Source organism: Numida meleagris, chromosome 9 (assembly GCF_002078875.1).
Source record: "Numida meleagris isolate 19003 breed g44 Domestic line chromosome 9, NumMel1.0, whole genome shotgun sequence".
Lineage (NCBI taxonomy): Eukaryota > Metazoa > Chordata > Aves > Galliformes > Numididae > Numida > Numida meleagris.
The window spans coordinates 7,850,513-7,877,491 of NC_034417.1; the positions used below are offsets into that span (position 1 = coordinate 7,850,513).

The window sequence follows — 26,979 nt, forward strand, 5'->3', positions numbered from 1 at the left end:
GGTATGAAAGCCTTTTTCCTGTGAAGTTTCCTTTCCCTCTTTTTTGCCCCCTAATTCTACGCATATCATGAATAGGACCATTTATTTACCATGATTCTGAGATTCAGCTTTCTTTTAACTTTTCCTCTATAATTTGTGCCTGAGTGAATTATCACAATCTATGTTAATTAATTCTTTAAATCTTCCTACATGACTTGTCTTTATTCATTGTTCACTCTGTATTCAGGATTGAAATGAGCTTTGTTTATGTTGAGCTGTTACAATAACATACTTTGCCTATTTAAGAGTTTGAAAGAAACTAAGAAAATGTGACTTCATACAATTTGCAATCTGAAAGTACAGTAAGTAGCCACATCTGCTCGAGCAGTTGATTTAGCTGAAACTACTGCATGCTCAAGGGAAAAACTAAATATTGAATTCCAATTTGCTGCAGCATTTACTGAAGAAGTTAGTAAGATGTTTTTTACAGCTTGCAGGGGTCCTGGTCTACTAATTATTACTGCAGTAAAACAACTCCTACTAGCTCGGTTACTAATGTGGAAGATAAAATGCAATTTCGTTTTCTTTCTGTAGGATTCTTCTACACTGTCAGTAATTTTCAGAGCTATGTATCTTTCCATCCTGTGAAAGTTTACTTTCTATTGGCACATGACTGAAAATCCAAGAAACTTGAAGCTTTAAAACCTTTAAATTCAAAGCAGGATAAAAACATTTGTACAGATTATCCAGTGAATAAATACTTGATTAATATGTAAGTAGTTAGTATTCAAATTCCTGTCCAATTTCATGTTAAAGAATAGACTAACATGCGTATTTCTTGCAGTGTAGCAGGATGTCTAGGTACATTACTACTACAATACTACCATGATCTTGTGGTTTAGTAATAATTTTAGGATTCCAATTTTCTTCAGCTAATGCTGTATCACTTCATATATGGCAATGAAATATTCATTCAACTATAGGGAGAATTATTCTACTGACAGCCAACTGTGCCTTGATCCAGGGAATACAAGAAGAAAATTTAAATTTCTTTGGCATAGCTGATTTTGTTACTACAGGAGAGTGAAAGCATTTTCTTTTCTGTTAAATAAATACACTTTCAGTTTGGAGAATCAGAACTGGAAAAATGCGGTTAGTTCATATACTGTTGGGTATTCTTGGATGAAAATAATCTCTTTTTAAGCAGAAATTCTGTCTTTGTCAGCATGTGTATAAATACACTTCTGTGTAAACCATGAATTTGACAGTTCAGCACCCCTCAGTGAACAACATCTGGTGGAAAAACTCTTGACTAGCTTTTGTAAGTTTTCAGGTAGTTGCTTGGATTAGTAAGTTTCAGGATGTAGTATAACTTTGATCTATTAGCTACCTGAGTGCATGAATAGAATTTGTGGGATGTGAAAATAATGAACAGTGAATAGCATGCTTTGAGCTTGCAATCAAACCAGTACAGAACTGTTCTAAAAACAAACAAAAACTTGAGTAACTTTCAATGAGATTTGAACAGTTGACAAAAAAAAAGAAAACCCAAAATGTTCATAATCCAAAAAACAAAAAAGTATGGAAAGCATCATTTTGGAAAAACTTGGAGATGAGTCTATAAGCTATTACTCATGAAGATGTTTTTGAATCTGCAGTTTTTTGCAACTTGATCGTGTTTGTGAAAATAAAGGAACTTGCAGTAAGATGTCATATCATAAAAATGGGATATACAGAGGAAAAAGCTATCAGAAGGACTTCGAATTTTTCTCTGGCTGCATTTTGAGATCTGTATCTATAACTTAGTGCTCAAGCCAACAGTTTTCAGAGTTCAGTATTACAAAGTTTTTGTAATGTTATGACTTACTAGTTGGTTGTAGTGATTTTTAACGATGAAATATTTTTAACTGGCACAACATCAGAGTCACTATAGAAAAGAACATTTGGTTAAAATAGTGTGAGAGTTTAGAGATGCTTTTCCCTTTTTTTTTTCTTCTCTTATTCTTTTTCTTCAGGGGTTACATTCCTGACTTAGTCAGAGACAAGTACTGAAGGGTTCTCCCAAAGAGATACATATATATGTGTGTGTGTGTATATATATATATATGTATATATATAGTAGATATGTGTACGCTAGTCTCCTAAATTGTAGTTCTGTATCAAATCCCAAGTATGAAAACCATATCCTAAATGAAAATTTAGAACTGTGAAAGGCTGAAAACCTATAAAATAAAGCTATTGTTTTTAGATTTTCATCCTATGTAAGAATGAAAAGTATCAAGTACTTGATCTAGTGGTTGGCAATCCTGCCTGTGGCAGGGGTCTGGAACTTGATAATCCTTGATATTCTTTCCAACCCAAGGCATTCTGTGATTCTATGAATATTCACATTTAATCAAACATAACATTTTTGTATGTTCAGATTTTATTCAAGTTTCATATTCTTTCAGCCTGCAGCAACCAGAATCTGTGCGCAACAAATGGCAAAATATGGAAGCAGCCATGTCTTCATTTCCCAGTTTTTATGGAGAGTTACCACGCAGTAAGTATATGGAAGAGTGACAATATTGGCTTTTTATGATGTTATGCTTTGCATACATTTCATTGCTAAAATATATTGCTTAACTTCAATAATGAAAAAAACCCTATATTGTTTAGTTTCAAGGATATCATTTATAAATAAATTGTATTAATCTGTTATTTTCTTTTATGAATATCATTTTTACATACAAAAGCATGTAGACTGATAAGCAATACCGTATTCAGGGATACATTTTGTGTGGTGGCAAAACATTTTGGCTGAATTTCTAAAGGTTTTTTCTAGCTATCTGAAAAAATGAAATGTAATAAAATGGGCCTCTTCACCCTCCCCCATCTCCCTCAACACCGTTACATGCCCACCCTGCAATATATACAACCCTTCAAGCAAACTGTTGCCTTAGTAATACAAGAGTTATCTTGACTGTTCAATAATGCCCTTAGACTTTTGACTTAAGGCAGAATAAAGTAATCTCTTCATGCTAATGTCCCATAGGCAGTCATTCACCAAACCTGGCTTTCAAGCCACTGTAAACTTGTTCTTACAGCATGCAGTAAACCAATGAATAAAAGGTGGAATATTGATATTTGACAATATATGTTACCTAACAAACAGCATTCCTATTATAGGTTAAGAGCTGTTTAAACTGCTAGCACAAATATTTTTGAGTGAAAACTTGATCTCCTGGTATGTAAATAAGCCTTGAAAACACCATCTAAAATCAGCTTTCATTGTATCTTTTGTTCTCTCTTATACATGGTGTAATTATTACATGCTATAACTTGTGGTGATGGCAAAAATGCCTGTTAGAAGAAAGATAAAAGAACTTAAGGGATGATAAAGAGTAAATGCATAAATTGCACAGAAATAGAGATTACTAAAATGTTAATGACAAAAATTGTTCTACTGTGACCTAAAACTTTTAGGGTAGTCTAACTTATAGCCCACGTTTGTTGGTTCATATATTTATTTGGATTTAAAAATTAAAGTTTTCATTGAGACTTGTGGATCACACAGATGTTATAGGAATGACCACATTCTCCTGACATTTGTGGAGTTTCTGTATATACTTACAACTGTAAAAAGAGATCAGAAGAAAGCCACATTAGAACAGGATCCTGTAATGTATTTTTACACACATGGACATAAAACTGAAGTCGACTTGGTTGAGAACAGAGGAAAATGTTGGATAAAATGCTGTTTCCTGCACTCTCTTTTTCAGTCACGGGGATGCTTGCTGAAAGACCATTTTGTAGCTTCAAGTTAACTCTTCTATCATTTAGTAGGAACCATCTAAGTGGATGGATGGCTGTGTTGTGTGAATGTGAATTTTGGTGTTACTCTAACTCTTACAGCTGCCAAAAACAAATCAGTTTCCTGTTCTTAAGGCATTATATCATACTGACATTCAGATATTAATGTGTGGATTCAAAGGGTCGTACAACTAATTTGCTTGACTTATGCCTGGCAATGAACCTTATAATAAAGTACTGAAATGTGTGACATTTGTCTATTGAAGTCTAAATGAGGAAGAAGCAGTCTAAACATGTGATGTTAAAACGCTTGCAGTTTAAAATTGTGCCTTACTTTAGAAATTGTCTGAAAAGTCACTGTGTAATAATAGAAATTGTGTACAAATATATGGAATGCAGGAACTAGTGGCCCTCCAGTTATGCTTGCAGTTATGTGACATTATTCACCACTAACAAATATCATTGCCCTTTAGCAGAAAAGCAAATTGGGCGGAATTGTAACTGCACGAAATGTTTTTCAGTGTATTTTTGCTTAGACTGTACTGTTGATTGGTAAAGAAACATACAAATTGTTACCTAGCAAAACTATAGTTACATACTCTAAATCTGAAAGTATTAACCAAAGAGGAAGAATAGAATGAAATGTGGAGAGATTCTCAGTAGTTCTATACAGAAGGACAAACAAAGTCACATGCAGAACAGGGACAGGGTAGAACCATATGAAAATGATTTTCTGATCTTACAACTCAAAAATATAGATATCCTTTTTAAATCTCTAAGTTACATTATTTCATAGATCTTGAGGAAGAGAAGCCTGTTATGAGCACTGGATGTATAACAAACTAAAAGATAATTATTTCTAGCTTCTTGATCAGCTTGTTCTCCAAGTTCAGAGGATCCGTCACCACATAATAGCATAAATGACAGAAAATGTCAATGCTCTGTTTTGCTTTGTATATACAACTTGAAAACTTTGGAACAACTCATTTTATGAGCACGCTTCATTGCAGAATCTGTAGATACACTTCCCATTGAATTAACATAAAGTCACTGCAAGCTGGAAACGGGAGCAACCTAAGTGAAATAGAAGTGTGCTTTTCCATTTGAGCCTATTTCTCTTTCCTATTGTACACTTAAAAGGATCAAACTAGGAGAATTATATTTTTACCTACTAAGTGTGGGTGACATAGCTATGATTCTTCTTGTTCTAGATTTGGTTGATGTTCATCTAATTTTAAATTTTTAATTCTTTAATTTATTCTTTCTTTCATATTTAGCCTTTTTTATGTGAAGCGTATCCTAGAAACTTCAAATTTAACCTGTTTGAAAGATCTCGGTACAAGTGCAGAAAATGAGCTCTGAAATGCTCAAAGACTTGCTAGGCACAAAGCATATATTACTTGATTTGCATAAACTTGGATGCTTGTATATATCTCTTCTCAAGTAACCATTAGACTGTACATAGCATAGGCAATAACTTTAAAAAGTCATGATGGAAATAATATATTTGCAAATAATCAGACCACTGTAAACAAAATGGCCTAATCTGATGTTGGATAAGAATAAATGTGTGCATGCCTTATGCTTATGGCTTGAGATTAAAATGTGTTCTGATAAATTATTTTTGCTGAATTATTATGTTGCTGAAGTGAAAAATTAAAAATGTTAAATATCTTTCTGTCTGTGAACTTCTATGTATTCTGCCAGTTCATAAACTACGCATGTTCTTTCAGATAAAAGTAGACATCGTTCCTCTGACTTTGGGAATGCTTCACTGCTGAAACTGATTTGTTGTTGGAGTGACCAATCTATAAAGGTAGGAAATAGTCTATGCAAATTACAATAATGAAATCTTTAAGTAATATTAACCTTAGTTTAGTACTTGGAATCTGTATTATGGTACAATAGTAGTTATTTAGGGTAAAAATACCACATAATTCATGCTATTCGTATCTTTGAAAATCAGCTTATTTCAGTATGGGATATGCTACTGATGAAATGATCTTGCCTTTCAGTATGTGTTTAAATATGAGAAAGCAACTGTTCTTTAATCTGAATGAATAATAGTAATTTTCAAGCAAAGCATGCTTAATGATATTTTTATCTTGTTCACAACATGTTTTAGAGATGAATTACCTGTTCTCTGATGGCTAGATGTTGCCCTTATTATAGCCTTTATTTATGTAAGTTACATCATACGTTAATGTATTATGCAGGAAACAGAAAATGCATTCTTAAGGGAATATAAAATTAATCCCATATCCTTACTCATAAGAACACTCCTCAGGAATGAGCTAGAAAACATAGTAAGCTATGCATTTCCAGGTCAGCCGAAGATCATGTCAATGAAAAGATCATATTAGTGAAAAATTTCATGTCTTGAGAGATAAATTGCTTTTTCCTGAGAACTGACTGGAAACTATGAAGTAGTCTGAAGAGTGAAATGTAGAAATCATTTTTAGTTTTGGAAAAATGCATTTAAATAAATTTTTGTAGTAGCTTGAGTCAGTTATGCTCAGAAGTAGGAAACTGAAGACATGATATGACATCCACAAGGGATTTTACTCTATAAAAGGGAAATAAGTGTTACATGTCTATTTTGCGGTGCTACTTTTCAAATTGATTGCGACTCTTGGTTGGATTTCAAGTGACATGAGTACTGCCCAGAGCTGAGGCAAGTGACAGCACCATGGTGGTAGTTCTCTGTTCTATTACAGAGGGACTCTAATGGCTTCTGTAAATATATCCAGTTAAATTCAACATTTCATCTTGAACTTATCAGTTATTTATCATACCCCAGTGTCTACACGTCTTGCACATTATCTCAGCATTCTTCCGTAACAAACTGCCTCCACTTCTCTTACAATATTTTTTTTCTGGAATCTTTTTTAAATGAAAAAAAATGAAAATAACTTAGTTTCTATAGCTGCAGTTCTCACGTGAAATCCATTTAATCCCTTGCTGGCCTGACCAGCTGCTAAAACTCTTTAGAGCAGAGTTGTATAGCCATGAAACTTGCATTTGCAGCACACCTGATTATGTAAGATGTATGTATTTATATTTTCTGATGAATTTAGTGTCTGATCAATTTATACAATGCTAATGGTCTTATCTACCAAAGGAGATTAGTCTGCAGGAAGATAAGGTTTGGAATAAGCTGCTCTCATATCTTTTTCTTCTGAAAAGATTTTACATTCAGTGAAATCGTGAGTTACTGCAAATACCATGCTATCAATTCTACTCACATTTTAACATTATTCAGACATAGGTCTGTAGCTGTAGTGCTTCTTTGCAAACAAGCTTTGTAGTGCAGTTTTTTGTTTGCACTAAGCGACTATAAATACAATGTTCAAAATTATTTGTGATACCAATAGTTATGGGTATTCAGCTACTCATGATTTATATAAAATGATTGTTTTATTGGTAATTGGATGGCATTATTAACCCTCTCTTTATACACAAACAATTTCATGGCTAACCTATAAATCCTGAGCAGCCTGATTAAGCAGTCATGTACATTCACCCCAAGTTATCCCGCTTTAAAAAAGTTTTTTCTTATTTTTTTTGTGGACGATGCTGATTCTGCGACATGACTCAAAGGACTTGCCATTTATTGATTCCTCATCTCCTTACTGTACTGTAACAGATTCTCTGCAAACAAGGAAACTGAAAGAACCTGCTGCAAATGATTGATCATAGCTTTACTGACTAACTGACTTATTGAAGCTGAAGGGCCAAGGGAGGTCTTTGTCTTAAACTTTAAAAATGCATGTATTTTTTTTAAATATTTTTTCCAAGATTTTTTTCCCCAGCTGATTTTAAAGGAAGAGTCTTCAGGCACTTTCCTGTTCTTTCAGGTGAAATGTAGCATTTTGTTGCCACACTCCCTCTTTACCCAGAAATTACTGAATTATGCTGGCCGTTTTAGAGATGTGTACATATAAAAAATTACTTGCCCTGAAACATATAATATGAGGTAGCAGTGATTGTACTTCTGCCCTTAATTGTCCTCTATTATTTAAAATAATCTGTTTCTCTATGATAGGTATTTAGTTATATGTTAATTTTATATACTTTATTATTATATTATTGCAGCTTTTTGAAAACTTTTTATCTGAAAGGGTGCACATTAAAATAAAATTTCTAAAAAATATTTTTTTAAATAAACTGCAGCACACAACTAATGTTTTGATGTTGTTGGGTGTAACAGATATAAGGATATCTTTTTCCACTAGGCACTTTCTTTTATAATCATTCCTTCGCTATTCCTATCTCCTTTAAATGACAGATGTTGAAATGTCTCCCGTCTTTGCTTATATGGCCAAGGATTCAATTACATGACAACATGCAAGCAGCCTGTCATACTTGTATGGGCCCTCAGCAATTTGCCTCTCTGTTATGTATGATGGTATCAGGGCACTGTGGTGTAGCACACCCATATGGAAATGTCTGCTTCATCACATTAACTATGACTGCCTTCATGATCAATAGGAGTCATGCACCTGCTCTGACTACTTCAGATCTACCTAGACATGAGACAGTTCTAATCTTGAAACTGTCCTGTTATATAGCCCTGAGTAATAAGACCTTGTTAGAACTTGGCTGTATTAATTCAGAAGCATCATCAGAAAAAGTTTATATAGCTTCAGTGTATACCACTTAGGTCCTGATTTGGACGTTCACCCCCCACCACCCTCAACTTAAAGTGTTCCTGTTCTTTACAAGAAACTTTGCATCCTCTCTAATTAGCTAGCCATTTTCCTCTCAGGAAAACTGATAATGTCATATTTAAATCTCTGAAGTAATCACATGCGTGAGGATTGTAGTTGCTTTAGCTTCTCTCTTTCATCTATGGGAAAATATAAACTCTGAACAGTTTCTATTCAGTGCTTACGAGGGCTGAACTGCCTCTGGACTTTCTCATTTCTTTCTATTAATTCACACAAAACATCTGTATATATATTTTTTCTTTTAGTTACTTATTTTAGATATTTATAGAAATTAAGATGGATGCATTTGAAATATTTTACAAAGAATTTTACTTACAAACATTAGACTGCTTCATTTCAAGAACCGTGCTGAGAAGATGGCGTATCTTTAGTGATGTTGTTCAAGTTTACAATAACTTCCCTGACAAGCTCTGAATGCATTTGTTTTTACAGTACTTGACTCTTTACCTGTAGCCAACTGGTTACGTTATTAGTGTCTAAACAATAATAATTCTCTTGATAGTTGTTGCCCAGTAGATCCCCCTGTATTTTTTTCCACTGTGCTTTAGAAGGAAGGAAATTAATTTACGCTCAAAAACTACTAAAAAAAAAAAAATCATTACAGCCAGTACATGGTAGGTCACAGCTTCTTCCCACCCTTCACCACCAACACTTCCCCCCCCTCCCCCCCCCCATATATCTATCTGTTCTTGTTGTTGAGGCTTTAAATTAGTGGAAAGCAAATTGGGTACTGCAAGTCTGATGTTTTGATCTGTAGGGTTTTGCTCACAGATGTGACTGTTATGGAAGTATCTGGGAGGCAGTTTCTGGAAGGCTCAACCCTGCAGAGGTTATGGTCTGAGCAATAACCAGGGGTGATGTCTAATGCCTTTTCTCATCAGACCCAGTCATTATAAAGAGAATAGTAATGCCTGGAAATAATTGATTAGGAGTAGAAAGGAAAGCCAATATAACTTTTCACTTATCTTTCTGAATTGTTCTCTGGTATTGCAGCTGCAGATCCTGATAGTCAGGCAATTGCCTTTTACCCTTGAATATCTCTATTTGTAGTTGGACATATGCTATTTATACTTCATCAGGTATAACCTTAGAGAAGCATAATTTCTGTCGTATTTCACAATCACAGATAATAAAAACACATTAGCCAACAAGATAGCCAATATACATGTAATCTGGAAGGATGCTAAGAATAGGCTGGAAAATGTCAAACAAAACTAAAACTATTTATTTAAATGTGCTTTGTGTTAAAAACAGGTAAATCTTCTGGAGATTTTTAAACTTTGTTATAATGTTAGATGAGGTATATGGATTGCTGGGGAAGACACAGTGAGAGAACAAAACCAAACGTGAAACCACAGTGAGCCCTGTGCTAATGTGGATTCAACAAAATGATAGACAGGCTGCCTGCAGAGACATACAGGTGCTTTAACAATATCATGTTGTGCCATTTGCAACAGTTTTTTTTTATTCCACTCTAAGATGTTAGAGGAAATTACATGTTACAAATGCTGCCTGGATGGCATACACAACAATGGAACAGATAATGAATATCGGATCCAAATTACTGACAGGTTCTTAGCAGATCAAAAAACATGTAAAATAGATAATGTGCACAATTTCCTTGTGTGACTCCATCAGAAATATTTTGTCAGAAATTTTCCTAAGACAATGAAAACTTCTCAGGGCTTTATTCTCTTAATTACTGTAGATACATGTTAAGAGTCTGTTATAAAGTCAGGATCTGTAATCACCAAAGCTCAGTGTTTTACAGATGTGAGGAAGTGGAAACTGCCTCTTGTTTCCCCTGTAAAATAAGTACTATTATGACAAGATGGAGGTTTACACTATGTCACAGCACGTAGGGCTGGGTTCATTCACTGTGAAATTTCACACTGTGGACCTGGCCAGCGTATACCTGTCTATAATAAGGTATTTTGTCACAAAGAGCACCTAAAGCCTTTGTTCTACTTAATGATATGAATTTAGAAGAGCAGCTAGAAACGTGACCGAGAATAGCCTGTGAACTCACTGTGCTTGATTAGTGAGATGAAACTCTCTCCTCCAAGCAGTTTGAGGAAGTTTGCATTTAATTTATTAACATAAATTTACATAATACAAACATGAAATAATTGTGTTTATATTATAAATATTCTATATTTAACTTATTTCCATATGCAACATAAATTCATATTAATTCACATTTATATCGAGATGGGGTACACTGTCCCGTAAACTTTAGATTTTCTCTGTCCTTAAGAAAGTTTCTTGTAGTTGAGAGTGACTTCCTGAGGGAGTGAGAAATTTTGTCTGCTTTCTGTAGGATGTAATAAATTAAAAGTAGGTACACATGCTGCCATTCTGTGCTATGCTGAAATGTAGACTGATCAGGAAATGCAAAAGCTTGGATCCATTGTGAATGGTCTCAGTGTGATTTAGAAATGTCTTAGGTTTTAAAATTTCCCAAGTTCTCCTTGGGCTTCTCTGCTTAAGACAAGTAAAAATTATAACTGTCATACCATCTACAAACGGCATTATTTTAACACCTCTATGTGGCGCATCTGATATCACATGTGCCGTTCATAGGCTGTCCATATTTCCAGCTGTCCCTATTATACAATAGGGTATAAAAAGGAGATAGTGAGGAATTTTACTCTTTGTATTAGACAGAAAAAATTGTATTAGCATGGTTGAGCTGGAGCAATAGGGGATTATCACTTATAGCAAAATATTAATGAAACTTTTCAGAAGGAAACTAGACACACTTCTAAAAACATCAAAGTAAGAGGTTCTCATTCAGTCCATAAATCACTGTTGCAAACAGAAACAAATGAAGATATTTTTTATTAGATGATATCACCATCTGTGCTTCAGTAACGTATTGCAATGGCCCCTTTGCATTGAAGAGGCAGTAGACTATTGATTCTAGTTTTGAGACTAAGGAAAATGAATGCTTAATTTGTGAAGAGCAGTCACAGTTCATAACTTGCATCATTTTACTGCTATCCAGTTAACATTTGATTATCTGTATAGAGCCACATGATTATCACTGTCTGGTATATTGGTAAAAGTTGCCTTTCTAATGACATCTGCTGAAACCATCTTAACATAGTCTGGTATTTGTTTAAAATTGTCAAATGCTTAGATAAATTACTGAATTACCAATATCATCCAATAATAATTTGCATTTGTGGCAGATTATTGAGGCAATGCAAGCAGTGCTGTTGGCAGAAGTTCAAAGGACTATGGCAAGCTTGAGAAAGACAGCAGTCTGCAGAGAGCCACTGGCTATAGTACAGAATGGAAATGGTAAGTTGCAGACATGGCCAAAGACTGAGAAAGCTAAATAGATGAATTTGCAATACATTAAAAACTTTGTCATATAAGTGCAAAATTTATTGGTATATCCCTTTAGAAGAACATTCTCTAGTACTCAAAAGAAGTTCGCAGAATGAGTTCATAATACATTATTACTGTGCAAGACAAGCTAACTGGCCTACTTCTGACCTTATCAGGCCTATAGTTTTTTTTTTCAGATGATTGTCAGGGAGTTAAAGGACTTGTATGTTCTCTCATCGTCTCTCAACATTAAAGAACAGAAAGTTTCTTTGCTTGTACAATTTTTCTTAGAAATATAATAGTTCTGGAATTGTAAATGCATTTGAAAATACAGGAATCAGTGTGCTTGAAATTGGAACAGTAAATCGTCTTTAAAATTTTTACAAATTTATCTTTTCTATGACATCAGTCTTAGTGCTAAAAATTAATTGCTTGACTTCATAACTTCGAAATCTAGTACAGAATATTTTATTTTTCTTTTAGAAATAATGTCTCTGCAAGGAGATATCAAATGCATTTTACAATTAGATCATTTCATTTTACAAGAAGCCTACCCTCTGCAACTTTACTGTGATGCTAATGTTTATAGTAAAAAAAGATTGAACTCAATTTTATATTATGAAACTACCTTCTTTTTCCGCCTAATCCATTAGCTGAGTCTTAAAATTAAATGGCTTGTATTTTGGATCCTATCTTAATAGTGAGCGTTCTCTTGGGTAACTAATTTATAATCTCACTGAATGTGTGTGTCTGTCATGAAAATTTGTTATATATTTGTTTCTTTCAGGGTGCTAAAAATGGTACTTGTTTCAGGCAGCAAAACAGTATGGTCTCTCTAAAATTTTGACTGTTGGAACATAACAAACTGCAAACACTGAGTAATTTCTACATATGAACTTATTCTTTGTTTACACTTGAGGTTGCTTTGAATTACTTTATTACTATACAGTCTGGGAGAAGATGCATTGTACCTAAAACATCCCACAATATTCATCACAGCATATAAGCAACACAAGTAATCTTGTTTTAGGTTGTATTGTTTTCTAATAGGTACTGCAAAACTTGCTGACTTTATTAAGAATTTAACAAAATCTTTGGGGATTTTTAGTATGTTAGAATAAAACTGGTTTGGGGATGTAATTATATGTAGAAATTGTTTAAAACCCACTCAGGACTGAGTCCAGTCAGTGTAATTACTGAAACACATAATTATGTCTGATTTTACTCATTCATTTGATATGTAGGTCATTTTATATCTTACTAAATCTGTATTGATGGGTTGCACAGCAGTAGTCATCTTGTGTAACATGAAGATAAAGGTTAAATATTGTTTCAAGTTCAAGTCATAATTCAAGACCAGGAACACACACTCTGACCCTTGAGTAAAAGTACTCAAATCTTGGTGACCAGAATCATTGTACTGCATGGAATTTTTGTTTAATTGGAATTAATAAATTTGGTCCCAAGATGTTTAATGTTGATTTATTAATCATATTCCTACTGAAGTAAATTGAATTTTTATTTAAGATGTTGAGTGAAACTTTCAGGATTTGGCATTCTTATCTTTAAAATTTACAGGTTATAGCTAACAAGGGATTAACTGTGTCCTAGTACAGTGCCCTATTTTGTTAAAATGCAAAAGGTTGTAATTTCTTTGTTAATGTCAGAGATATGATCGTTTGGAGCCAGTTCCAAATATGTTGATAAACTTTGCTTCCATTCATCAGAGGAACTGAGGTTTTATCTGTTCTGTTTTCTTTTTGATATTTAATTGTAATTCTGAGAAAGTATATTGCACCGATCTCTTGCTTTTTTCCTAAACATTGATAAACTCACGTTAATGGTACTACTAATGGTATTGTTTTCCACTGCCAAATGAGTTACAAGCAGTGGATTTAAAATCCTAGGAATCTTGTTATCCATATTTATTTGTGTAAACTAAGAGGAAATGAATTTGCTGGCATTCTTTATCCATCTTTAATTTTCAGTATTTGATCTTATGGCATATATGCCTAGTGTGTGTATATTTATATATATATACACCTAGTATATATATATATATCCAACCATGTGCAGAACTTGCTAGACCAGAGGAAAAATGGTGGAAGTCTTATTAATTTCATCCAACAGTCCACTGATTGGATACGAGGAAATTGGATAGTCCCTTTTGTAGTTCATTTGAACCCACAGGGCATTCTGCAGTGATTTTTCTCAAATTCTTCCACAGAAATTGTTTCTCTTCTAATGGAAATCTCAAAACACTTGCAAGGGTAAAAGTTAGAAACTAGATTCATTCCTCTCCAGTTGAGTGTTGCGTGTAGGGCTGTAAATTCCTTTCAGCTAATGCACTGAGGCAGTTTCCTTTGTGCCATCTTTGGTTGCCTATTTCTTCTAATGCATAAGGATCCAAAATGGTATTATCTGAGACAGCAGCAGAGCACATGAGTTTTTCTGGCATTGTGCCTTAGTTTTTTGTTAAGTGTGAATAAATATGTGAATGTGGATTCAATCACATTTTAGGAAAATTATATTAATGCGTTTTGGTATTTGTGATCAGATATTAAATTGAGGATTTTCTGCACACGATAATTTAGAAATAGTAAAAGCTGGAAAAATTAAAGAGAAGTACAAGATGCATGCTTTATTCCTAAATACAGAATATTATTTTAACTGCCTCTTAGATTTGTGAAAAATGACACTGCTAAGTTTAGTTTGCAATAAATTCTAGTTAATACTTAAAAATCCCTAGTTTATAATTATTCAGAGTTTTAAGTATGTATCTTTGAAAGCTGTTGTCTATAACCTCATCTTTTGTATGTGATTTTGGAGCTCTTTAAACGAACCAATTAAGTAAATAGGCTCTTGTAGGAAAAACAAGCTTCTTCTGATAAACATCAGCATGAGAGCAGAGTCTAAATTTTAGAATGCAGTGTAAATTATTGTCAAATACTTATCTACGTGTCTACAAATAAGGAATTTTATTTGGTCATTACTGATAAATTAATGTAAGCCAAGCTTAACAGCTTCTATTCGCTTAGAGAAATGTAGTGACCTGCAGCAGAAGCTTTCAAACACTTATCTTAATTTCAGAAATCAGTCTAGGCACAAACAACTTTTCATATGAACTTTATGCACATCTCTTAGGAAATCTTTCTGTATAACAAGTGAATTGTCTTGCTTGCCTGCAAAGTCTTATTGTAATGTCAAGAAAGTGCAGATGAGGACAAGGGTTGTGCTTCTATCTTTGATAATTTCTTTCATCTTGTTGTCTTCCTGTAGTCTCCTGCTTTTTCATATAAGTGGAGGTAAGGTTTGTTTTGACTGTATATTGAAACAAAGCCAAAAAAAAATGGATCATCGATAAGATTACTTTTAATGAAAACTTGACCTTAATTGCCTGACTGCTGAAAAAATGACTTCTAGGGATGTCAGAGGCATTTGATACTCCTATTTACTCTGTACTCACATGTTGGTGTAACTTGCATTGTGTTCCAATGAAACACCACACACGGGAAATATTTGAGGTATCAGTCTCTGTCTTTACACTGTACGCTGATACAAATATCTCTCCTGATGTCTTTATACTTCCCTTACTCTGCTAGTTTCAAGTTTTGATTTGAACTCTTGACATATTTAATATTCACTCTCTAAAAGTTTTTCTTGCTGTTGCTGAGTGCTATATCCAACATTAATTGAGTAATCAGGCAAAATCTGGAAAAAGGTGTCCAGTTAGAATGTCTTGTAGTTCTAAGTCACCAGAAAAAAAAAATAAAAGGAGAAAAACAGCTAAGCAGGAAAGGATAATGGGCAGAAAGAAACTGAAGTTGATGTTAAAGTCTAGATAAAATATTTTAATAGAAACATGACAGTGTGCATATGTGCAACAGTTTTTCAGTCTTCCAGTGGAAATCAAATCCAGGAAATTGGCTGTTGATTAAAAAACTTTCAGGAATAGAATTTGATCTCATTTCTGATATGATGAAGGTTATTGAGACTAGTTGGTAGATGTGGTAAAAGGACACTTTGTCAGTGCATGATTTTGCCTTGAAAGAAATTCACAATCACAGAATCATAGGGGTTAAAAGGGACCTCTGGAGATGGAGTCCAACTCCCTTGCTAAAGCAGACTGCCTAGAGTAGGTGGCACCAGGATAGTGTGCAGCTGGGTTTTGAATATCTCTGCAGAAGGAGATGCCATAACCTCTCTGGGCAGCCTGTTCTATGCTCTGTAGCCCTCGAAAAAAAAGAAGTTTTTTTCTCACGTTCATATAGACCTTCCTGAGTTCCAGTGTGTACCATTGCCCCTAGCAATGTCACTGGGCACCACTGAAAAGAGCCTGGCCCCACTCGATACCCACTCTTTAGCAATTTTTAAGCTTTAGTAAGTTCCCCTTACAGTCTTCTCTAAGATAAGTAGTAATCCCAGGTCTCTCAGTTTTTCCTCAAAGGGAGATGCTCCATGCCCTTAATCATCTTTGTAGTCCTCCTCTGGACTCTCTCTAGAAGTTCCCTGTGTTTCTTGTACTGAGGAGCCAAAGGCTGGACACAGTACTCCAGATGTGGCCTCACCAGGGCAGAGCAGAGAAGGAGAATAATCTCCCTTGATGTTCTGGCCATGCTCTTCTTAGTGTGCCCCAGGACACCATTGGTCTTCTTGGCCACAAGATCATACTGCCTGATTATGGTCAACATGTTGTCCACCAGGACACCCAGGTCCTTCTCCACAGAGCTTCTGTCCAGCAAGTTATTCCCTAACCTGTACTGATGCATATGGTTAATCCTCCCCAGATGTACGACTATACTTGCTCTTGTTAAACCCCATTAGGTTCCTCCCTGCCCAACTCTCCAGCCTGTCCAGGTCTTGTTGAATTAAAACAGCCCTCTGGTGTGTCAGCCACTCCTCCCAGTTTTGTATCATCAGCAAACTTGCTGAGGGTGCTCTCTATCCCTTCATCCAAGTCATTGATGACACTCCCGGGGAACACTGCTAGTTACAGGCCTCCAACTAGACTGCACTGCTGATCTCAACCCTCTGATCTCTGCCAGTCAGCCAGTTCTCAACGCGCCTCACTGTCCACTCATCTATGTTACACTTCCTAAGCTTACCTATAAGGATGTTACTGGAGACAGTGACAAAAGCCTTGCCAAAGTCTAGATAGACAACATCTGCTGCTCTCCCTTCATCTACCTGGCCAGTCATGAAGTTGTAATAGGCTACATGATTGGTCAAGCATGATTTCCGTTTCATGAATCCATATTGACTGGCACTGATAAACTTCTTTTCTTCCAAATTGAGAGTAGATTAAATGTGAAAACAGTCAAGAATCTAACAGCATGGGTTTTGAAGGGGAGCATAATTTTTCTCTTTTTGTAAGTGCACATTCAAAGAACATGAAGCAAAAAAGACCAATGCAAGCTGTCTGGAAGAAAGCCAAAGAAAATTAAAAGGAGCATTCATTATGATAGATTTCCTAAAGGAAAGCAAGTGAAAGATTTGTACAAGGTTTCATAACCTATTTGTGAAACTCACAAATCTTATCATATTTTCTGATACACAGATTTCTGAAGGAAGCTAAGATGATTTACCTCATGCAGACTACTTAAAAGATTTTATTGCTGAAGAGGAACCGATAGCACTTCCTGCTTCTTTCTCAAACTAGTTCAATTTATCAAGGGTATCGAGATTAAGTATCTGTAGAGCTCATTGTCTAGCAAAGTCTGAGGAGGCCACAGCCTTCCACCCCCCTCAGAGTGATGGAAATGGAGATAATAGAGCCAAGGAGGTACTGAAGTTAGAAACATTCCAAAGAAAAAGGATAGTAAATCTACCAGTTTTGTTAGAGAGGAAAGTAACATACAGAAATCATTTAAGGAAATCGTTTACAAATTTTTTTTAATGAGTATGGGAAATTATTTGAAGATTATTGATACAGAAGAATGACTATACTTTAGAGATTATAAAATCAAAATATAAAATGGTAAATATATGCAAAGTTACACAAAAGGTCAAAAATTTCGTAAGAGTTGAAATGCAACAAATGTGATGAAACTAATTTTTCTCAAATTTCACTTTAAAAAAAAATAAGGTGCTTGAGGCTATCAACTTTGAGTAGTGTGAGGGAAGATATTCAGAATGCTTAATCCTCTTCTGAAGTAGATATATTTTTCTAGGGGAAAATTCATGATTACCAGTGATCTGAGCAATCAGAGAATTACATGAATAATGTTTTATTCAACAATATAAAACTGTAAACTCCTGAAACATACTTTGCTCGGGGGAGATTCTTGGGTTTTCTTTGTTGAAAATGAGCATATTTTCCCTCTGAAAAAACAATGATAAAAGTTATCTATAAAATGAAACTTATTTTCTTTGTCCCTTTTATTAGCCATTTTAGCCAGTAGGAGCAGAATGTTTCATAGGCAAAACTGAAGTTCTATATTTTTTGCATTCAACAAGTTCATGTGTTTAACAAAAGCCCATTAAACTATTAGAATTACTTCAAGCCATTAGAAAAAATTCTCTGGCCAATTTGGTGTGCAGGCACATTAGCAATAAGCAGTGATTGTATAATCAACCTTTCATCACTTAATCGGAATGAAATTTAATTGTAATCTCATTTTAGTTTTTGAAAGAGCAAACAAATCAATCTAGCATTTGTTTGATGAAAAGACTTTGAGTACAAGATGGTAACAGCAGTAGCTTTCTTCTCTACTAAATAAGCATTAAAAATGAGTGTATTATATCCTAGGTTCATGTTACAATTATTTCCAGTAAAAGAATGCAAATCAATGTTATATTTTAGCATCTAACCTGTGGTTTATCTATACCACTGTATCATCTCCTATATATCTAATTAAAACTGTATTTTGATCCAGTAGTCTTTAATATTAGTGGTCGAGTATTAAAGGAAGCAAGCTTAAAGACTCATTCTAGAACTACAGCTTATTTCATTCCATGCATCATATATTTTACTAGAGAACTCCTTAATGTAGCAGAAATCAGATTTAGTGCATATTTTTACACAAAATCAAATTGTACAGGCGCCATCTCAGACTCCTCCAAAACATTAGGAAGGATAGGATTGCTCTAGGACACTGGTCAAGGAAGGATTAAGGATGACGTATATTCTAAATTCAAATCTACAGTATAGTTTTTATGTGCTTTTTCCACTGTTCACATACTGAGCAGGAAAATTTTCTAACAACTTTCTATTTTGACCTTTAAGAATTGACACTTTTTTGAAAATATAGACAAAATTATCGTTGGCTCATTTTTAGTCGCTCTACTGCTGAAGTTTGTTTAAATGTTCATTTGGCAAAGGGAAACTACTATACAGTTCTTAAAAAGTTTAAAGTTGGTACTGAGTTGGGGCTTCAAAATAAATGAACGGCAAGTACTCTGTGTGTAAAGCAGTCCTCTAGCTGCTTTGTCTAAGCCTAGTCATCTCTGTCTTCTGCTGTTTTGTTGAAGAGCCACTCCTTGTCACATCTTGCTTCTTGTTCTGAATGTGTCCTTGCACGAATTATTTTTCTTAGTCAAACAGTTTCCAGATTTCTCACATTTGATTATTCTTACTGTTTAGTTCGGATCCCTTTTTTCCTATGGCTGAGTATACAGAGCCCTGAGTCGAATGATCCTCTTACCATTCATTTAGAACTGGAAGAGATGTGTACATAATGTGGAAACAAAGTGTATAGATTACGATGTGAAGTTTGGTTTTTTGTATGTCAGAATTTCTTTTCACCTAGTTATTTATGTAACATGAGTCTTAAGTTCATCAAAAAAAATGGAGAAACTACAAAACCTTTTTTTTAGCTCTATTAGGTTAGATTTTGAAGTTCATGCTTCTACTATATTAACTTAGCAATATCCAGAATTTAAGGGCTCAGAATTTCAGTTGTTCATTGTCTGTACTGTTAAGCAACTCATTAAGCACTATTTGTCCCTATTCCACTCACTACAACGATTATGACGAAAACAACAGGAAAAAAGGAGAATACTCAGAATACTTTAGTTCTAAGTGCTTTTCTTCCTCTAGAATTACCTCTGCTAATAATACCTGTGAAGTAGAGAATTTTCTATATGTTCATCATGAGAATCAGGGGAAAAAAAGTACCCCTATGTATAGGCATCCATTATTAGTGTTAGCTTACCCTTATGCAACTAACTACAGAGCAGAACAAATCAGTAACATAATATTTATAGTAGTTCTCCATCTATTTTTTTCTGAACTTCTAGGTGCTCTGTAATCACCCTCTTACAATGTTTATTAATTTCTTCCCATAAAATCACTAATTTCTAACTTTGCTGTTAGAAGTTCACAGAACCTTCTTAAAAAAAAAAAAAAAAAAAAGAGCCAAGTCAAATGCAGTTTCAGGCCTGTAATGAAAGACTGCATGTGGATTCAATATGAATTGAAAAGCAGAGTGTATGTATGAGAGACAAATCCTGCACTAGAAGGACTAGAGAGATGGATGCCTTTCTGAGAAAGGAGTATGGGAAAAGATAAATAAAGAGGGATGTTTCCTAGGTTAGAAGAGTTTTCTTCTCCATATCATGTGCCCTGCTTGAAAAAGATTTTGAAGAGGTTGGCAGTGCTTTGTTTAGGCTGTGTTTTCTGGCTTTTCTTAGTGTAAGGAATAAAATACGCTGAGTAGTTTTGATTCCAGGTAGCTATGACTTCTATCATCTTGGACAGTCGGGAAGGCAGACCAATGCACCATGTGCAGTTAATGGCTTATTTCATGCTTTGGTTAGTCTTCTGTTGTTGGAGTGATATTTATTTTTTTTATTTTAGTTTAGGTTTTTGTAACATAAAGCAAATGAATACAGCTTTTCAGTTTGAATCTTACATTTTGAATTGTTTCGAGTGTACAGAAATAGCTCCTGAATGCAGTCTCTGTTTGAAATGTTTCTGTCCTTGAATTTCAGACTGACTGAACATAAATGAAAGAGATCATAAAATTAGTTCAAGTCAAATGTTGAACTAAATAGCAGTACCATAATTACCTGGCAATAAGGCAAGTTAAATGCTTTAGCAGTAGCAATCGTTTTAAAATAATCCTTGCAGAAAAAAAGAGAATTGCTTAAAACAAAGGCAAAGCTTTGAATTACTGCTCTCTACTGTCCCTTTTAAAGTCCTGTGGAGGTGGCAGACATGTTAAGCACAATTAATTGTTGGTGAAGTTTGCCATGGACACCCAAACGCGGCAGAGTATGGATTAAGTGGTTTTGTTTTATTAAATAAAAAAAAAAAAAGTTGCTTCCTAGCATCACTTTCTAGCATGCAAATTCATCACATGTTCATTTGCTTCTTAAGCTGAAAACAGAAAAGGATATTTCTGTAATTTTGAAAATATGCATTTTATGGTAGAGCAGCAGTATGATTACTGCAGACTTGAAAACGTTCACAGATCTTGTGGCACACTACATTCTTACTTCTTTGCATTTCTCCAAGTGGTTTTTACCAGATTGCCAGTAAAAGTCTAATAAAACTGGGAAAATTAAGTGTAGCTTCAGTGGCCTTACACTCAGTCATGTGAAGGACCTCTAATGCATAAAATCTGTTAATCTATAGAATTTTCTGACTAATCCTGGATTTGATTTTTTTGAGTGTACTGTCAAACCTGAACCAGCTTATTTCTTCATAGAAAGCTTTCTTTAGCTCTGTGTTCGCATAATGACAATTCTGTTGTTTCAAAGCAAATAAATGGTAATAACAGAAATAGTATTTCATGTTAAGATGGTGTGTAGGACCAAATAGCAAGAAGAGGTTTCCAAATTCAGGAAATTAATAATTATGTTGTTCAAAGTTTTCTCCTGTCATCCCTGTTCCACATCAGGTGTTTCCGTAGTCACAAAGTTAGATCCACAATGTATCCTGCTTTAGTAATCTATTTTAAATTCACTTCTCCTGTTGTATTGTACAAAAAAAAAAAAAAACCTGAAATGATAGCAAATACAGAATTTTTTTTTCCTACTCTTGGAAAAATTCAGCTTCTGAAATACCTATCGCTTATTCCCTAAGGACCACGTGCCGGTGTTGTTCTTATATGATGGATGTTAGTTGCATCACCTGCTGCACTACCAGAAGATGCTCAGATAGCCTAGTGAGGAGGGTGAAGGAATCTGAATCTGAGAGGTGTTTTCCTTAGACTAATTAATAGTTGGTATGTACATTATATTCTTCTCCACCACTGTTATATCAGGATAAGCTTAGGATTTCCTTTTTCCTTCAGCAAAACCAATATATTTTTGTATTTTTATCTAACTTAAGCAGGCACTAGTCTTAATCTCCGTTTTCAGGAAAAAATAATATTTTGATATAAAATAAGGGAGAACTTTCAAATAGGTATGCTCTCGATCAAGTTAGCAAATTAAGGCCATCTTCAGTCACAGGAAAGAATTAGTTAATTAGCACATACCTCTTGGAAGGTTCAAAAGGAGCCCATTTCACCAGTGACCACTGTTATCCATGTCATGGCATGATATATGGTATATTACATAAATTGTACTACTGGCAGTAGACTACATAGAGAAGTAGTAAGATGATCGTGAATGCAAAGCTGTGCTTTTCTTTGTGTAATGAAATTTAATGATTTAGCTGTATGGTTGAATGTTTTAAAACTGGACTCTTACGGGGTTGAGGACTTTTATGTCTGGGAAAAACACACAAGAAGAAAAAGCTGAAGCATCAGTAGAAGGTCTGATTTAACAGAAGCAGCAAGATCTACCTGATGTGTACCAGGACAGTAAAGCATTATACTGATAGAAAGATAAAGAACCACTTTTTCCAATCTCTTCTTGTGATAATTGTAGATAATAGCCATATTTGCAAAATAATTTCTCTAATGTTCCATAGTTTAGAAGGGTGTAATTTCTCTGTGAAGTTAGCCTGGAGTTGCATGTTTTTCATACAAGATCTTGAATGGTCAGCACAGATGCGTGTTGTTTTTCAGTTAGCTTCAACATAGTTCACAGTTATGATAAGGCAATACTCTTGAAATCTTCTTCACTCTTTAACTGTGCCTCTTAAAAAGCGTATTTCACCATTTGAGGTGAAAGTCACTGCAGTCACCTGGAGTGGGTATAAGAGAGGTAGCTGCTGTGGGATAATAACCTCTCTCCTCTCGCTGTTCATCCCTATAACCCCAAAAGCTGGTATTGCAGTTTGAACCTTAACTATATGTTGTAGATACTTTTTTTTTTTCTGAAATTGATGAATGTATACCATTATAAGCATAATCTACTTTATGGAGAAATAAGATTGATAATTTTGGGATCAGCAGTCAGGTATGTTACAGTATGCTTTCTGTTTTGTGGGCCATCCTAAAAATAGATGCTTTATAGAAACAATAGATAAGAATACAATAATATAAAATGAAGAATTTTCAGTATTCTGCCCAGCTGTGTGATATTTGCAATTATATATCAGTCTTTTTAAGGAGGAGACTGTCTCTTCTAGAAAAGATAAATTTGTAGCACTCTGTGTTTTTAAGGAATCAAGCAGTAAATGTCTTGCAACAAAACAAAAACCTTTAAGACCTTGTTTATTGCATTCTGTTGGCTAAAACTGCCAAAAAAAAAATTAATAGCCATAACCACTGCAGTGCTTTTTTTGTTCACAAGAAAAATATCTTGACATATTTTTTCATTTTGTGATTGGTGCACATTTCAAGGGTATAAATTAATCTTCAAAGGATCCTAGGGAATATCTTTCCTGGACACTTCACTTATACATCAAGTTGGCCATGTTAGCAATCTAATCACAAACCTGTAATTCAGTGAACAACAATTTCTTATTGTGAACAGTGTAGCAGCTTTTACTATCATTTAGGTCAGCCTAAGATTGCTGATGCACCATATGTTTCAGGCCACGGATGATGGATGGTATCCTCTGGTGCCCAACCCTAAGTGATTGGAAAGATTGAAGACACACAGTTCACTTAAGCTTGCTTACTATTACATCAAGTAATCAGTGTGATAGGCAAACCTGTGCTCTTTATGTCACACTGACCAACTTTTTTTTCAGGGACATTTTGTCAGAAAAACAATCTAAGAACATTTCCAGATGACAGGCCAGTTACTAGAACAACCATTTAACAACTGGATTCATCCAAAAATCTTAATAAAATGAAAAAAACAATGCACATTTTTAAAATACCTTTACTTATTTGAAGTGCAGACGTGGTGTTTTATATATATGTTTTCATTCTAAGGCTGACCTTATGCAACAGAAATGCAACCATGCAATCTCATGGATCAGTCTTTAGGATATAAAAACAGTGCTACCAGTATTAATGAGAGAGAAATCCTGCCATGAAATAATTACAAATGCTTTAGAAGTTTGTATTGAATTTCGTAGGTAGATACACACTATATATTTGAAGTTTTAAGACAGAAATCTTTTTCCTAACACCTGTCTCACTAATAGCAATCAGTGTTATTTTCCCTCTTCCAGTATCTAGCCTAGGCAATTGAGGGCCTTTTTATCAGGTTGCATTGCGGTGAGGAAAGTCTTTTGTATGTTATAAGAGGAAAATCCTAGATGAGACTAAGAATCTCCTTTTGCGTAAATCCCTGCAAGACTTGTAACATGTATGCATTGGTCAGAATAAAACCAATCAAATCATGTGAAGTGTTTAAAACAATATAGTTTAAGTCTACTATTGGCATATGTTATTGTATAATTGACTACTTTTTCTTTTAAAGTAACTGAGATGACAGCTGAGTACATAAGACTTTACATCCACAGCAACCATGAAAAAGGAGCTGTGAATTCAAACTAAAATGCCCATTTTTACATTCAAATGTAATAATGCTGTCATTAATGAACATACTTGTCTACGTATTTTCTAATTAAAAACCACAGCTACTGCATGCATTTTGTTGATCGAAGAGCTCACAGAATTACAGAATATTTTCCTGACATAACAGATATTGTTTATTTTGAATGCTAAATCCTGGCAGGTTTTCTGCTCTCAACTTCTTTGCCTTATTTCATCAGATGGTAGTTTCCTAAATATTGTATAAACTTAAGGTGACTGTGGCTTGACATTGAAATAAATGCATTTTTCATATTTGGAGTGTGCAATTAGTGAAAAATAATAGTAAAATCATTTTTAAAACATTTTGAAACCAGCCCCTCCCAAGTCAAGATTTCTAAACGGGCTTCCTCCTGTCAGTCCTCTGATAGCTGAGACTCTGAATTCCATAACAGGAGACAATTCTGGCAGCAGCCTCTAAAGTAAATATTAAACTAAGGTAATGGAAAGAAGAAACTATTCTGAGGAAGGCAGTCAGGGGAGCTGTGATTATCACTGACTTTAAAACCAAGGCAGCTAGAGGTGGTGAAGAAATGTATTGAACAGATGGCTCATCAGTAAGGCTCATCCCTTACCTGCGAGCAGAAATTGTTAGAAAGCTGAATAGTCTGAATATACAGGCTTTCCATATTAGAATTGTGCTTTTTGCAGCCACTGATACTTCGGTTTCCTGCTGAAACATCTCCTGAGGAGACATAAGTATTCTTATTTCTCATAAATTGTTCTGCTCTTAAGCTCTTGCAGTTCATTGAAGCAAGGGAGCTAACAGAATAATACAAATTGAAGTATATGAATGAATGCAAGGATAAATGAAACCCTTCCAAATATCAGTTGCACTGCTTTGCCCTTGCCAGTGAGAGAGAGACAGGAAAGGAAAAAGCCTTAAACCTCTGAAAACACATTTTTCTTCAAAGGAGAGTCAGTGAGAGTGAATGAGAGACCGACTTGTGTGCAGTACAAATAGGAACTTAAACTAAAATAGAGGATAATCAAACTCATAGACTCTGAAGAATTATTTGTGGAAATTTTTGCTATTCTAAAATCAGAAGTGTCAGTCAATGTGAAACAGGCATAGTCTCCCCATCTTTTTCTTCTTCTTTATGACTCTGCAGAGTGGGATAGCAGTGACAAAGTGCTGGTCATCTTAATTTGAAAGTGCCTTTTATGAGTTGGTAAAAACGGCATCTAAGAGTGTGTTCAGGTATACAAAGCAAAGGATGAGCAGAGAGAGGTCCTAAAGACCAGTAAGCAGGGTTTAGGCATTTAAGCAGTGAAGAAAATTTTCATTAGCCTCCTATATATGTTAATATCAGACAGTAATATGAGGCTCAAGTACACGCATTAATTCTAAATGTTGTAATGTATGTTTGCTTCACATTGTGATTTGAATGACAGAGCCCATTGGTTTCTGAGACTGGGAAAACTGGAACTGGTTGCAGGAATAGTGGGGTGGACTGAATGCAGTGTAGAAGTGATTGGGTTGTAGCATTTGGCATAAATTAAGTTTGAATTCAAACCAAAAGAACTGTACAGTCTCAGACATGATGTATCACAGGCAGCTAAATACCTTCAGAAATCTGAAGGAAAAGAAAATCACTTCCTAAAATAAAGAGTAACCACAGTATTGAATGTAATAGTACCTCAAGGTCACAAGCATTTGGGTGACTGGCCATAAATGTTTTACATCAGTGACAAATGCAGTGTTGACTATTTTGCTTTGAGTGGATTTTTCCTAGATAAGCATAGAGATGAAAGTTCCATTTTTGCTGAAAGCAAATGTAGTGTAATATTTTTGTGAATATATATTCTATGAGATCCATTGGTAGCAGCACGACAGTGGAAAATGGAACCACACTTGAAAAAATGGGGGAGAGAGAGATTATATTTTGGAAGAGCACAGCAGGTAGTTACTGCCTTTCATGCACAATGGTGTTCTTTCTACTTCTTTTAAATGAGACACTTGTTCCTGGGCAATCAGCCCTGTCTCTGCAGTAAGAAGGCTGTGATAAAAATGATTATATTATTTTCAGTCACTGCAGTTAAATAGACAGAAGGCAAAGCTTTTAACTACTGTGATCTGCTGTCCCTTTTAAGACCATTTAAAGATGGCAGACATGTTAAACACAGTGGATTGTTGGTAAAGTTACCCGTGTGCATCCAAAAGTGGCAGAATATGGACTAAGGTGCAACCTCAATCTGTGCTGTAATAAAGTAGCTGTTCATCTGTGGTCAGAGATCGTCATGAAAGACCTTGAGTTCCTTCACTTTATTTTGCAGAAAGGCCATCAGACAGCTTTGCATCATCTAACTCTATCAAT

General features: G+C 34.8%; 1 protein-coding gene across 9 annotated transcripts in view; it reads left to right on the plus strand.

Annotated features, from left to right (window-relative positions):
• WDR72 (WD repeat domain 72) overlaps positions 1–26,979 on the plus strand; it is a 112,436-nt gene that overhangs the window by 58,660 nt on the left and 26,797 nt on the right. For 7 of the 9 annotated variants that reach the window (XM_021407178.1, XM_021407176.1, XM_021407179.1 and 4 more), the window contains 3 exons: positions 2,430–2,521; positions 5,505–5,587; positions 11,696–11,807. In XM_021407178.1, coding sequence (XP_021262853.1) covers positions 2,430–2,521; positions 5,505–5,587; positions 11,696–11,807 — 287 coding nt within the window. Of the gene's footprint in view, positions 1–573; positions 752–2,429; positions 2,522–5,504; positions 5,588–11,695; positions 11,808–12,624; positions 13,314–26,979 lie in introns of those variants that run through there. The other 2 variants (XM_021407182.1, XR_002441774.1) reach the window with 2 other exon arrangements.